Here is a 13,140-nt window from a genome sequence, read left to right on the forward strand (position 1 = left end):
AGCAGCCCAGCTCCAGGTTGAGCTGTTGTTCAGCATCTTAGCTGTAGAGGGCAGTGTCACTGGCCCTCATATGTGGGATCCGAACCGGGGTCCTCTGGCGTCCCAAGCCAGCTCTTAACCAACGTGCCACTCGGCTGGCCCCCCACATAACAATTTTTAATGGACTTCTCTGCATAAAAATAATTTGAAAGCCTATCACCCCAGATTATCTCCCTGGCCCCTCTGGCTTGACCAGTGCACGTCATTGTCAACTGCCTCCTCTCACTTTCAGTGTCCGTCTGCATCTGTGTTGGTTAAATCCTAGAAGTGGCTTATGTTGGGTGACATCCAGAGATTCTGGACGGGTGGCTCCTAATAGTTTGTTTGGGAAACCAAGGAAAGTTAGGTTGTATTGTTCTGTCTCACCAGTGGGTGGGCAGAAGATGGCTGTTGAGTCATCAAGACAAAGTCAATCTCTCCTCCAACAAATTGCCCTGGGGACAGAGGGGCAAGCCAAGTAAGTCCACCCCACACCTCCTGGTCCCTGGCACATAGTAGGTGCTGAATGGAGTTGACTCCAAGCTGGGAGTCCCTGATGCTGAGTGGTGTGGATGAACTTGAGGTGAGGTTAGCACAGCTGGCATGTCGGATTCACTGCAGCGATAGCCGATGGTCGGGAGGAGACCCTGAAGTTCAAATCAGCACAGCTCACTCGCCGTTAATAGAGCTTTACAGAACCCCTGCTCTGGCACGAGGGCATGCAATTGTGAAACGGCACATCCTGCTTTCAGGGAACCCACAGTCCCAAAGGAACACAGGCAGCTCACCATCAAGTGCAACCATAGCAACCACAAGGGTCCTTAAGGCCTGTCCTGTGCCAAAGCCATTCTTGTCACTGGAGATACAGAGATGAGCCAGCACACGAGCTCCTTGCTCTTATGGAGCTCACCCAGGTGGGGTTGGGTGGGTGGGGCAAACAATAAACGACAAGACAAGGAACAGCTGTTTGTAGTCCACAGGGAAAATTCTGTTCAGCGGAGGGGGCAAAGTACTTAACTCATTAAACATTTAGTGAGAAGCTACTCTGTGCAAGACCCTGGTAGGGGTCAGATTATAAAGGGCCCTCTGTGTTAAGCTAAGGAGGTTAGACTTTATCTTTGAATCTATAAATATAGGGAATGGGAGAGAGTGTCATGTATAATGCTGGGAGTTGGAAGTCGTCCTAGATGTTTGAGCTGGACTTTGAAGAACATTTAGAGGACAGGATTGTCTGAGCAGCCCTGAGTTGGGTCCAAGAATCAGAGGTTTGAGGATTGTCTTTGGGTGTGCCACAAGCTGTAAATAAGGAAAACAGTTCCTTCCTTGCCCACAGGACCATGATGAGTGAATGATGGTGAAAGGGCTCTCTAGAGTGAGGTATAATTGTTATTACTTTTTTTCCACCTGTCTATCTGGCTTCTCAGAAAAACAGGCAGTAGCCTTCCCCAGCAGGAATCAAAGGCAGCCCCCAGAGGGCCAGCCTGAGGCCTGGGGTGTGGCCAGGTCAGCACAGGACATGGGTCAGCTTCCTGGGCCACAGCTCTTCAAGCCACAGCTGCCTCCTCTCCCCTGGATTGATCTCCCGACGATAGCTGCTGCTTCCCACCCTGAGTTGGCAGCTGAGAGTCACGACCTGACAGAGGGTAGAAGAGCTGAACCCAGACTTATGTAGCCGATCTGGTCTGCGAGGCCTTCAAACCCAGCAGCACTTCATCAGCGCCGGGTGACAGGAGCTCAGGGAAGAAGCGTGGTGTGGTTGGACCGACACGGGTTTGGCATGCAGACCGGCCTGACTTCAAGTTCAAGCTCTGCCAGTTATTAGCTGTGATCCTTGGGAAAGTGACTCAACCTCACTTTGCTCATTGTAAAAAGGCAACAAGAATATCCTCACGGAGCTGCCACGGGATCAGCTGAGGTCTTCCATGTGTGACCACTGGTCACGGTCTTGGTCCATATCAGGTGCCCAACAAGTATCGGCTTCTTCATTCCATTTTCCTCTCCCCTTCCTTCCTCCCTTTCCTCTTGTCTTCCTTCTTTCCTTCCCTATTCCCTCAAAAAGTGGGAAGAACACTTTTGGAAGTGGAAGAAGGGCCCATGTTAAGAGCGATGGAAAGATTTGTTTAAGATTCAGACTTGACTCCCACAGAGCTCGCCGACCTCTTGGGGGTGGCGGTCATTACTGGCTGGGAAACAAGAGGAGGACGTCACAAGCAGGCAACGCCAGGATGAGCTGAAGAGACTGCAGGTGCCACAGAACCTCAGAGGAGCTGAGGCCAAGCGGAGTGGCGTGAGAAGGCCTTGTTGCTCTTAGAAAGGAGAAGGTATTTCAGAGAGAGGGACCCGCAGGAGCAGACGCAGAGTGTGCAGGAGGCCAGGCCGGGAATGCGGCCAGGGTGGTTTGAGGCCAGTCTCCCAGGAGAGAATGATGGAGAAGGTGGTTCAGTGGGCTGGCCCCAGGGTGTGGGGGGATTAGAACACACGCCAGGCTATGTTCCCTGGCCCCCTGCTTAGGTAGCAGGGGCCGTGATGGGAGTCGGGCAGGAGCCTAACCTGGTGCTCTCGGGTGTTTTTCCCAGTTGTGTGTATAGGGTGATTTGGAGCAGAAAACACCTTTTCTGCTCCAGTCAGGGTGGGCTAGGCTATGCCATAGAAACAAGTAACCCCTAAATCTCAGGGGCTTAAAATGACAACAGTTTAGTTCTCATCCATGCAAAGGTTGCTGCAGATGGGGGCCATTCTTGGGCCAAGTGGTCGCCAATGACCAGGATGCGCCAGTCCAAGGTCACCTCCATCTCTGTCCACCCTTCCCTGACCCCCACAGCAGGGGGAGGGGGTGTGGAGATACCACACACCCCCTGCCGCAGGCCATCTCCACCAAACCCGTCATTTTGTCTCAGGCCAGAGGGGGAGGTGGCTTGGAGCCAGGCCACTGTGGGCAGGCTCCTTGTGTGGGCAGCTGCCTATTGGCCAGCAGGAGGGGGTGGGCCCATCACTCCTGGGTGAGGCCCCGGCCCAGCTCTGTGAGTGCTCCCAGTCTGAGTGGGAGACTTCGGAGTGGAGTCCTTGGCATTTTAGGTTGTGATGCAAAGTTGTGGGTTGGTGTATAGACAACCAGCCATTCAGCTGACCAGAGGAAAGGAGGAGAAGGTGGCAGGGGAAAGAGGAAGGAGAGGAGGAGGGAAAGGCAGGAGGCGTAGGGGGCGTACCGGGCTGGCTGGCATGGAGGCCTCGCCCATCAGCATTTCCCAAGGCAGCCTCCCTCTGCCGGCTGCCTCACCTTCCCTCTGGCCGGTTGGTGGGCAGGGCCAACGGCTGGCTTGGGGCTCCCTTGCTCACTCAGAGCGGCCCTGCTTGCAGCCCCGCCGGCGTTGGCACGGTGACAGTAGCCAAGTGTGCAAACTTGTGCCATTGTCCCCAGGCCAGGGGGAGCCATGGAGACTAGCTAATATGACACAGGAAAATGTTTGCTGATGGCAATTCTATGGGCTTTGTCCACCTCTTTCTCCATCATGACGACTCGATTTAAGTCCCTAACTGTTTGACTACAAATGCAAGGGGACCGTGCAACGCCAACCTTTTGTCCGGCCGCACTGAATGGGCAATTCAGGCTTTGTGCAGCTCAATTGAGGAAGCAAACATAAAGACAAGATTCCTGAGAGCTCCGGCTCCCTTCCCATGGATATGCCAGCCTCTCGTTAGAGTCCTTCCCGGCTACCTTTGCCCACATCAGTGTGCCACTGGCCCTCACAGGCCTGCCAGGGCCCATGCCTCAGTGAGCGGGGGTGGGGAGAGAGAGAGAGAGGAGAGAGCCACTCAACACTCAAGGACAGCGGGGAAGGCCGCCCGTCCGAAGGCCGCCTGCCCGGCTTACCCGTCCGATTGTCTGTCAGCACTGGAGCATGGCAGCTGCCGGCCTGGAGCCTTGGGGGAGGATCTCATGCCCATCTCTTCTGAGCCCTGCCCCTCCTCAACCCTGGACTTTTTACACACACACACACACACACACACACACACACACACACACACACACACACCGCCCCCTCGAGAAACCAGGGAACCGAGGTCAAGGGGAGGAGGGCGTGGAGGCCGAGGGGGGAAGCGGAGCTGAAGGGTAGAAATTTACCGGGAAATGATTGCATTTGGGAGCTGTCTTTTTTGTGATGGTCCCCATGGTGACAATTTGTGACGGCAAAGAATGTGTGAACGGGGCGCTGCCGCCTGATTGGGATGCTTTGTATCTGGAGAGGCGCTCCTGATTGGCCTGAGGGGCCCCCCAGCTCCGGGGACTCGTCCTCCATTCAGCCCACTCGAGGGCGGCACAACTGCTTCCAGCCGGACGCGCGGAGCTCGCGGGCCGCACCGGGCCTGGCCCAGGTCTGCGGTGGGGAAACGGCCGGGCCACGTTGGCGGGCCCGGGGCCCCACACCCTCGGTCAGTGTGGAGGACCAGGCAGCTGGGCCGGACTGGATGGGGGGGTGGGGCAGGCTGGAGCCCGGGGGAGGGGTGAGGTGCTGCGGGTGGTGGCCCAGGAGGCATGAAATTGCTGCAGATGCTTCTACAGGGGAGTCCCTGCTGCCCACAGCCTGAGCTCAGCCCGCCAGGCAGGCCTCAGCTTGAGTGCCAGACAGGGGTCCTGCCTGTCCTGCGTGTGAGCTGGGGGTGGAGCGTGGGGACAGAGGAGGGGGGGCTGGTCTAGCAGGGCTGGGGGTGGGGGTGGAAGGAGGAGAGCACCAACAGGGAGAGAGGGGGCTTGGGTTTGCTTTAAAGTGGAGCAGTTGCCTCTGCTCCGAAATGAAAAACTTTGCTGGCAAGTTGTGCACGTTGGCAGCATGGTGTTTGGGAGGCACGGTGGGCTGGGAGTGTGGAGGTTTGTGCTCCAGTCCCAGCAATGCCACTTATAGCTGGGTCACCTTGGGCAAGTCACCTGACCTCTCTGAGCCTGGGCTGCAAGTACAGGGCAACAGACCCAAGAAGACTCAATGTGTTTAACCTGTTCCATCACAGATGCTCACAGAATTCTTAGGGGCTTGAATGGGCAGCCCCTCACCCATGACCCTGTTTGGGGCTGAGGGGTGCTGGGGCTGGGGCTACTGTGTGCAGCGACGTGGCCTTTGGGGAGGGCTGGGTGTGGTTGTTTGGACAGACTCCAATGGCCTGTGTGTCCCTCCAGGTCAGCTCTGGGCCCTTCCCTGAAGCTGCCAGCCACCAGCAGAACCACTCTCTTCATGGAAAGCCCTGTGCAGTGGCCCCCTGGTGATGGCATCTGACAGTGACGTAAAGATGCTGCTGAACTTTGTGAACCTGGCATCCAGTGACATCAAGGCGGCCCTGGACAAGTCTGCGCCCTGCCGCCGCTCTGTGGACCACCGCAAGTACCTGCAGAAGCAGCTCAAACGCTTCTCCCAGAAGTATTCTCGGCTTCCACGGGGACTCCCCGGCCGAGGGGCCGAGCCTCACCTGAGAAGGGGGCCTGAGGACCAGTCTGGGAGACTGTCCCTCGATTCTGGTGATTCCAGCCCTGGCGGGATGGGGAGCTGCAAGGAGAAGGCTCTGGGGAACCCCTACAGGGAGGAATGTCTCTCTAAGGAGCAGACCCTCCAGGGGCAGCATCCAGAAGCTGCCAGGCCTGGCCAGGTGCCCATGAGGAAAAGACAGCTGCCCGCTTCCTTCTGGGAAGAGCCGAGGCCCCCCCACAGCTACCCTGTGGGGCTGGAGGGAGGACTGGGCCCCAGGGAGGGACCTCCCTATGAGGGTAAAAAACACTGCAAGGGCGTGGAGCCCTTGGGGCCCGAGATGGCCCCAGTGCCCATGTCCCCAAGGGCACCAGTTGAAAAGGAGCCACTCAAGATGCCCGGGATCTCCCTGGTGGGCCGTGTCAATGCCTGGAGCTGCTGCCCCTTCCAGTACCATGGACAGCCCATCTACCCAGGCGCCTTGCCTCCGAGCCCAGTCCCCAGCCTGGCCCTGTGGAGGAAGAGCCCGGTTTCCTCGGGGGAGCTGGCCCACTTCTGCAAGGATGTGGATAGTCTGGGGCAGAAAGTGTACAGACCTGTGGTTCTGAAGCCTATCCCCACCAAACCGACCATGCCTCCACCCATCTTCAATGTCTTTGGCTACCTCTAGCTGGGCTGGGAGGGCCTTGGGCCCCACCTCCGATCTGCAGGGGTGTTGGGAACCCCCGGAGCTCTCCTCGTGAGGAGAGGGCTTGGCAGTGGTGTGGCCCCTTTGTGTGTGTGTGGGAGGGAGAGGGCAAGACTGGGCAGGAGCTTCTCAGGCAGCTGCCCTGGGAGCCATGGGGCTGGGCTCCGCGGCCCCTCCCCAGCCAGGCCGGCGCTTGACCTGTCATCCTGCCGTCCCCGTGCAGACCTGGGGCAGCCGGGGTTTGCCCTGGCCTGCCAGCCACCCCGGAAACCCGAGTGACACATCTATTCATCTGCCACCCACTGTACAAGCCAACCTCAGTTCTGTTGTTTTATTTTCTTTTGTTCTTTGTAAATATTAAAAGGTTAAAAGAATAAAGACATTCCTTTTGCAGTTTCCACATCTTGGGTGTCATGACGTTGAATAGCCCCCAGGCCTAAGAAATGCTGGCTGTGCCTACATGGAGGGCAGCTTATGGAGGTGACTGGCTGTGGGGGAGGCCAGAAGTGGCCCAAAGGCCTCTGTGGTGCCCGGTAATGGGCACTGGAGGCCAACAGCTCAATTCAGAGGATGGAGGGCGGGGACAAGCCACCAGGGAACGATGCTCTGGTTCTACTGCATCAGAAGACAGGGACTGGGGGAGGCCTGGATCCCCACAGGGTCCAAACTGCTCTGGGGATAGGGAGGCTGGTACTAGGGGAGGCGGAGCTGCAGTCCTGGCTCTGCTGTGGGATGTGGGGCCTGACCCCTCCTCTCAGGGCCTCCTTGCCCCCCCTGCAGAATGAGGGGTGGGGCTGAGAATGGTCCCCTCTGTGGTGTCCTCCACTTTGTGCAGACCTCAGAATCCTTCCTGACATTAAGGCTCCAAGATTAGCACTTGCTCAGGGCCCTTCCGACCCTGCCTACTTGTACTCCAGGGTTCTCCGGGGGAGGGGGCGGTACATTGACGTGGAGGGCAGCTTGCTCACTAGGAAGCTGGCGGGTTTCTGTCTGATGGTGCTGGAGGATTTCAGAGCCACAGAGGCCATGTGGCACAGGCCGAGTTGTTCCGAGAAGATATCTGGCACACAGGGGAGGAGTCTTCAGCTGGGACCCTCGCTTCAGGCAGCTCCGCTCTTAAAGAGCGGGCAGGGGCCAGGAGCAAGTGTGTCCCCTCCCCTCCCCATGCACATCATCCCAAGGCCCTTCCGGACCCGTTCTGCTGAGGCTCAGCCCCTCCACGCTGTAAAACAGGGTGCTCAAAGCTCTAATCTGGGCTCTGCCACCTACCCGCTATGTGACCTTGGACAAGTCACTTAACCTCTCTGTGCCAACATTTCCTCATTGGAAAAATGTGATTGAAAATCAACCAGCCGTGTGGATTGCTGTGGGGATGATGTGAGTGCCTGGCACTCTGAGTACTACCCAATAATGAAAAGCTGCACAAACCAAGTCAACTCTCCCGGTTACCTGGCAGTGTCAGTAGGTCCTGCCATGCCCATATTTCAGTGATGTTTATGGACTGGACCACCCCCACCCCTTCCCTAGAGAAGGAGCTCTGGAAGACATGTTTTCTCAGGGTGGGTGCTGCCCAAGCCCACCCTGCCCGGGCTGCCACATCCCTGCCTGGCTCAACCTCCCCGGGGGGATAGCGGGAGATGTATTAATTCAGATGCAGCCAGGCTTGTGCGGAAGCAGAAACCTTTACTAAGACGCTGCTCGGCTCAACAGAAGCACCCGGCACCATGACTCCCATGCAGGAGCAGCTTGGGGGGAAACACACGTCCAGGAAGGCTTGAGTATTGTTGCTCCACTGACCAGAAAGCGAATTGGGCTGAAGTGAAACCTGGGCACTCACCTCTTACTCACAGCCTCAGATACCTGGCACCAGGTCAGACATGCTCCTGCTCTCAACATGGACCTGTGTTCATGATTTTAAGCATTAAGATGTTCAGGATTTTAAGCATTTGGTGATGCTGTGGAGACGTCTCTGAGGCTGAAATCCTCCCCAGGGACGGGGTGGGTGGGAGGCAGGGTGCTGGGGAAGTATGGGAGTGGGAGTGGGGGTTCTGCATAGAGTGATGGCTGCAAAACCCAGCAATGATGGCTAAAAGATGTACCAACCGCACAGCCTGAGCATGAACCAATCAGAATACCGTGGGAGCAGGCCCCAGGCCCAGCATTAACCCTTTAGCTGCTGGGTTGTGGGAGGTGGGGGGCGGGGACCTGAGAAGGTCAAGGCTGGGCAAGGTACTTGTGGGGAAAGGGGCCCTGACCAGTGGCTGTGACCAACTGGCATGGATGTACATCAATAATCTAAGAGCCCAAATGTGGCATGGGAGCATCCCAGGCCCAGGGGCTCCTAAGCCTATAAATAAATGGCACCATGCACAGTGGCCGAGCCTTCCTTCCCACTCCTCCAACCTCCCTCCTCAGCCTCACCTCCTCCAGGGGGCGCCTCCCTCAGACCCAGGTCCTCATCCGGTGCCTGGGGTCACTACCAGTAAGGACTTGTTAGGACCCAAGGTGACCTAAGAAATGCCGTAGATTGAGTATGATACCCAGGCCCCACCCCAAACGCACCTGAACAACATCTTTCTGCTCTGTCCCGTCCTTGGCTGCCACCCCACCCCATCGGGGTTGAACAACCTCAGTGTGGGAGAACACGGTTCCCTTTAGGATTTCTTCAGGATCCTTGCAGCAAGGCAGTGTGGGGCTGGGGCCAAGCACTCTCAGGCTGGGACCACAGGGACCTGCTGTGTGTGCCTGGGCAAGTCCCCTCCCCTCTCTGGGCCCGTTTCCCCATCTGTACCACAAGGGAGTGGGCAAGACACCTCCAATTCCCCTCTGACCCGTGGCTTGGGTCACTTGGGGTTACACTTGGGAAGGCAACACTGGTGAGTCACTGCACCTTCCACGGAAACAGGGCGCTGCGGCCTCAGTGCACGGGACTCGGACAAGAAAGTGCCGTGACTGCCAGAGCTCAGCTTTCTCTCCTGCGCCGTCAAAGACAGGCTGGCAGCTCCTGCCTGGCACCCCAGAGAGCCACAGGGGGACCGAAGGGGGCAATGGATGGGACACGGTTTCACGCCTCTCAAATTTGGTGGCTTTGCAAGGGTTGACGATGGTCATGATGCCAGCACCTTTGCCCATAGTAGCCAGTACTGAAGTGTTTTCCCCTAGTATCTTAACTTTTGTAGCAGAACGGATGAGCCGGACACGAAGACAGAGTGCCGGGGAACATGTTTGTGTGGGACAATCCCAGGTGTCAGGAGATCTGTGGGCACAGAGACCCTGTTTGTGATAAGGTTCTTGATTCCATGGTGATTGAACCAGGAGAGAGAAAGCAACCACAGGCAGGAAGCTGCCCCTCCCTTGGTGAACGAAAGACATACTCTCTTGGGTCTTTCAGAACCCCAAACCAAGGTAACACATTCAGGGGTCTGTGTGCTCTGTCCCCAGCCCCTGCCCCACCCCCACTCCTCCCAGGAGCAGGGCTGAGGACCCCAGGCCCTGGGGGGTCTGGTGAGAGGGACTGTGCTGGGCACAGCAGCATCTGTGCAACATTTATTGTATTAAAGAAAGCCCTCTAGGATCGAGGGTCTCCCCACCCGCCACCAGGCAACATCTTCAGGGAGAAAGCTCAGAAGTCAAGTGGAGAGTTTCAGAGAGCAAAGAGGAAGGGGCAAGGGCCCGCTTTGCAGGGAGGCTGTCCAGGAAAGGCAGGCTCACCCCTGAAAGAGCTCCAGCCTCGGCCCACCCCAAGTTCCGCCCTGCCAGACTCTCCTGCTCCAGGAATGGAGGTTCCTGCCATTCTGGGTGGCAGAGAAGGTCTTGGATCTACTCATCCATTTAAAAACAAACATGATTTTTCTCCTACTTGACACATTCCATTCTCTGCTCTGGGCACAGCTCTGGCCCAGAGACCTGGTGAGTCACGGTGGCTGCCCCAGCTCAGGGGGATCAAGCCACAGCCTCATCTGTCACCAGGTTCCCATGGATGTGGGGACACCGCCGTCCTGAGATTTAGTGAGACAGTCTGAGGTGCACCTCTTGTCCACGTGCCCTGGTTACTGAGTACTCTCATACTTCAGGTATCTAATCAGTCTGCCTGGGAGTGGCAATGTGTCCAGGAGTTTTATACGATACTTCCCAATGGCCTTTCGAACTTGCAGCCGGCAAAGGTGAACCAGAGGTCTCGGAGGTTCTAGAAAAAGGAGAGGAAGAGAGATTCTGATTTGTCATTTGCAACCTGCAGAGGGTTTGCTCCTTGTTCTACATACACAGCTCAGAGCCTCAACACAGCCCTTAGTGAAGGGGTTGGGAGTCTTAGCTCTTAAGAGCCCCATGCGTGGAATTCAGCTCTGGGCTCTGGATGGTGCAGAGAGGCCAGGGGCAGGGGGCAGGAACTGGGCAGCTCCCAGCAGGTCCCAGAATCCCACCTGGCGGCCTCCCCTAGTAGGCCCCTTAGGATGCCTCAAACAGTGGAGTTTTCTCAGCTGGGGGAGAGTGGGAAAGGTAGGAACAGGGACTGATGTGCCTAATAATGGCATCATTTATTTCAGCCTCGCATACAGTGCCTCACACAGGGAAGGTGTTTGTTAAATCAAAGAATGTCATTCATTCATTCATTCATTCATTCATTCAACAAATACATGCTGACCCCCTCACTGTGCCTGGCGTTGTTTGGGCCAGAGACGCAGAGGTGCCACCCAAAGCCTTTGGGGAAGGCTTTCACACCAGACACTGCCATCTGAGTGGGGTCTTGAAGGGTGGGCAGGAATTTGCCAGGTGAGGAAAGGAGGCAGGGGCATTCAAGCAGGAAAAAGAGCAGTGCCAAGCCAAGGAGGCCACAGCCGCCCAGGGACGATTGGAAAACAGAGGGGACAGACAGGACAGGCAGCTGCAGTGCAGCCTCTCTAGGTGCCAATGTGCCATCACTGCATTTCTGACACTTCTGCTGCCTTTCGATCTCACGTAGGGCAGAGCCTGCCCTCTGGGAAGCTCACCCATATTCTCAGCTGAGCAAAGGCTGAACTTGCGGGGAGGGAGGCAAAAGGCCACGGTGGGCAGAAGACCCACGGCCACCATGGCTGTGCTGGTGGCCTGGATAGCTTAGGAGACTCTGGGCTTATCACACCACCTCTCAGAGCCTGTCTGCCCTCTCTCCTGGAATAATGATGTCAGTATCATAGCATTGAATGAAAAAGCATATGGAGAGTGTTTTGCAGATGGACGGTGGGCTTTAAGGAAACCCAGATAGGTATTGGTTAAGAACTATTTGTTCTACTTGCTAACACATGTTTAGTTCTGCATAGTTTTCCCTGGGAGGCTGTCTAATTGTTAGGGATTTCCCTTCTCTAGGGAGGGCAGGAGGAGGGGACAGGGAGGGCTAAGGCCCACGACTAAGCGTGGACCACTCCACCCTCTAGTGGCTGTGGAGGATCATGGTGACAGTAACCAATTATTTGTGAACTCAATGAATAGTGAGCGTCCAGAGCTGTTCCCCCAGTGAGCAGGCAAGTCAATGCCACCCTCCCCCTGCCACCGGCCTAGTCACTTTATCATGGTCCCCAACTCAAGTGCTTCCCGGGCATTTGTACAAACAAAAAAAATCCTACAGTAGGTTTGAGTTCAAAGAGGCACAGGGATCAAACAGGAACTTGGCAAGTCAGAATCAGGGCACTGCGACGTGGGGCACCTGGACAGGCAACAAGGTAGCACAGTCTCACCTGGGGACAGCAGCAGCAGTGGGATAATAACTGGTTGCATGGTAGCCTCTGTGCTACGTGACTGACAAACACTGGGCCGGGGACCGGACTGTGTCCCTCAGAATCGGAGAAAGCCTGGGGCAGCTGGAACTCCTCTAGGCAGGCGCCTGTTTCTCAGGATCAGCGGCAGCCCGCAATCCCACTGCTTCTGACACCTCCCCTGCCCAGGTGAGCTCCCTAACGCCTCGGAGGGATTCTCAGCTGGACTTAGCCAGGCTGCCCCATCTAGTACATTGCAGACAGCAGCTGGATCATGGCCAAACCCCACCTCACTGTGCCAGGCACAGCTCCCTGCAAACACCTGAGGCTGGCAGAGTGGGAGGGGACTGCACATGAGCCTGCCTGATCTCCTCTGTTCAGATGGGGATACCGAGGCGCTCGGTCACCTAGCAAGCTCCTGCTCCAGAGCTCAGGGGGCCTGCCTCCTAGATCAGTGCTGCTCCAGCTGTGGTCCGTGGACCAGCAGCACGGGCACCACCTGGGAAGCACGCTGAAATGCAGACTCTCAGGCCCTGCCCAGATCTGCTGAGTCAGCACCTGCATTTTTAACAAGGTGTCCGTGTGTTTTGTACGCACTTTATAGTTTGAGACACCTCTCTCCTCTCCCTCAACGCACTGCCTCTCAGTGACCCACAAACACAGGCAACTTACTCCAAATGTCCCCATCCCCTCAGGGAGCTGGAACTGTTTAAAATGTCCTGCAAAGACTTTGTGGAGGGGCTTGAGTTGGTCAAACCTGGGTTTAAATCCCAGTTCTACCACTAACTAGCGGTGAGACCTTGGCCCAGGTGACATGTCTCTCTGAGGGCCAGCCTCCTTATTTACAAAACCAAGAGTTGTGGAGACACTGCACATGACACACAGCACAGAGCTGGCATGGAGTAGATGCCCATCAAATGTTAGTAACAGTCACACTGTCCAAGTCCTGGGCCTGAGTCAGGTAGGGCGACCGTCCAGCAGCAGCAGCGACAGCCCCTACCTGCCTTCTCCCTGATGACGGCCCAGTCCTCAAAGCTGTCGATGTGCTCTTTCAGGCGTGAGCAGAGCTGCACGTTGCCCACATAGTCCAGAAGGATGTCGATGATGGGCCCTGCCCAGCGGCTCACCTCGGGGGCAGACAGGATCTCACAGAACTGGAAGAGAGCAGACACCAGTGCTGGGACACCCAGGACCAAGGGCACCCACTTCGCAAGCTCAATCTACAGATAGGAACCTAAGGCTGGAGAGGGCA

General features: G+C 56.6%; 2 protein-coding genes across 9 annotated transcripts in view; one reads left to right on the forward strand and one right to left on the reverse strand.

The window, feature by feature from the left end:
* The window catches only part of FAM181A (family with sequence similarity 181 member A), an 8,231-nt gene extending 1,687 nt beyond the window's left edge, over nt 1-6,544 (forward strand). Inside the window, exons 1-2 of one of the 3 annotated variants that reach the window (XM_019642446.1) lie at nt 2,898-4,449; nt 5,189-6,544. In XM_019642446.1, the coding sequence (XP_019497991.1) occupies nt 5,275-6,141 (867 nt within the window). In that variant the 5' untranslated portion in view covers nt 2,898-4,449; nt 5,189-5,274 and the 3' untranslated portion in view covers nt 6,142-6,544. Of the gene's footprint in view, nt 1-2,897; nt 4,450-5,188 lie in introns of those variants that run through there. The other 2 variants (XM_019642448.1, XM_019642447.1) reach the window with 2 other exon arrangements.
* A 3,148-nt stretch (nt 6,545-9,692) lies between these two features.
* ASB2 (ankyrin repeat and SOCS box containing 2) overlaps nt 9,693-13,140 on the reverse strand; it is a 40,576-nt gene continuing 37,128 nt past the window's right edge. For all 6 annotated transcript variants that reach the window (XM_019642495.1, XM_019642494.1, XM_019642493.1 and 3 more), the window contains 2 exons: nt 12,889-13,042; nt 9,693-10,345 (listed from right to left, as the gene is read on the reverse strand). In XM_019642495.1, coding sequence (XP_019498040.1) covers nt 10,209-10,345; nt 12,889-13,042 — 291 coding nt within the window. In that variant the 3' untranslated portion in view covers nt 9,693-10,208. The remainder of the gene's footprint in view (nt 10,346-12,888; nt 13,043-13,140) is intronic.

Source organism: Hipposideros armiger, unplaced genomic scaffold (genome assembly GCF_001890085.2).
Source record: "Hipposideros armiger isolate ML-2016 unplaced genomic scaffold, ASM189008v1 scaffold_69, whole genome shotgun sequence".
Taxonomy (NCBI): Eukaryota; Metazoa; Chordata; class Mammalia; order Chiroptera; family Hipposideridae; genus Hipposideros; species Hipposideros armiger.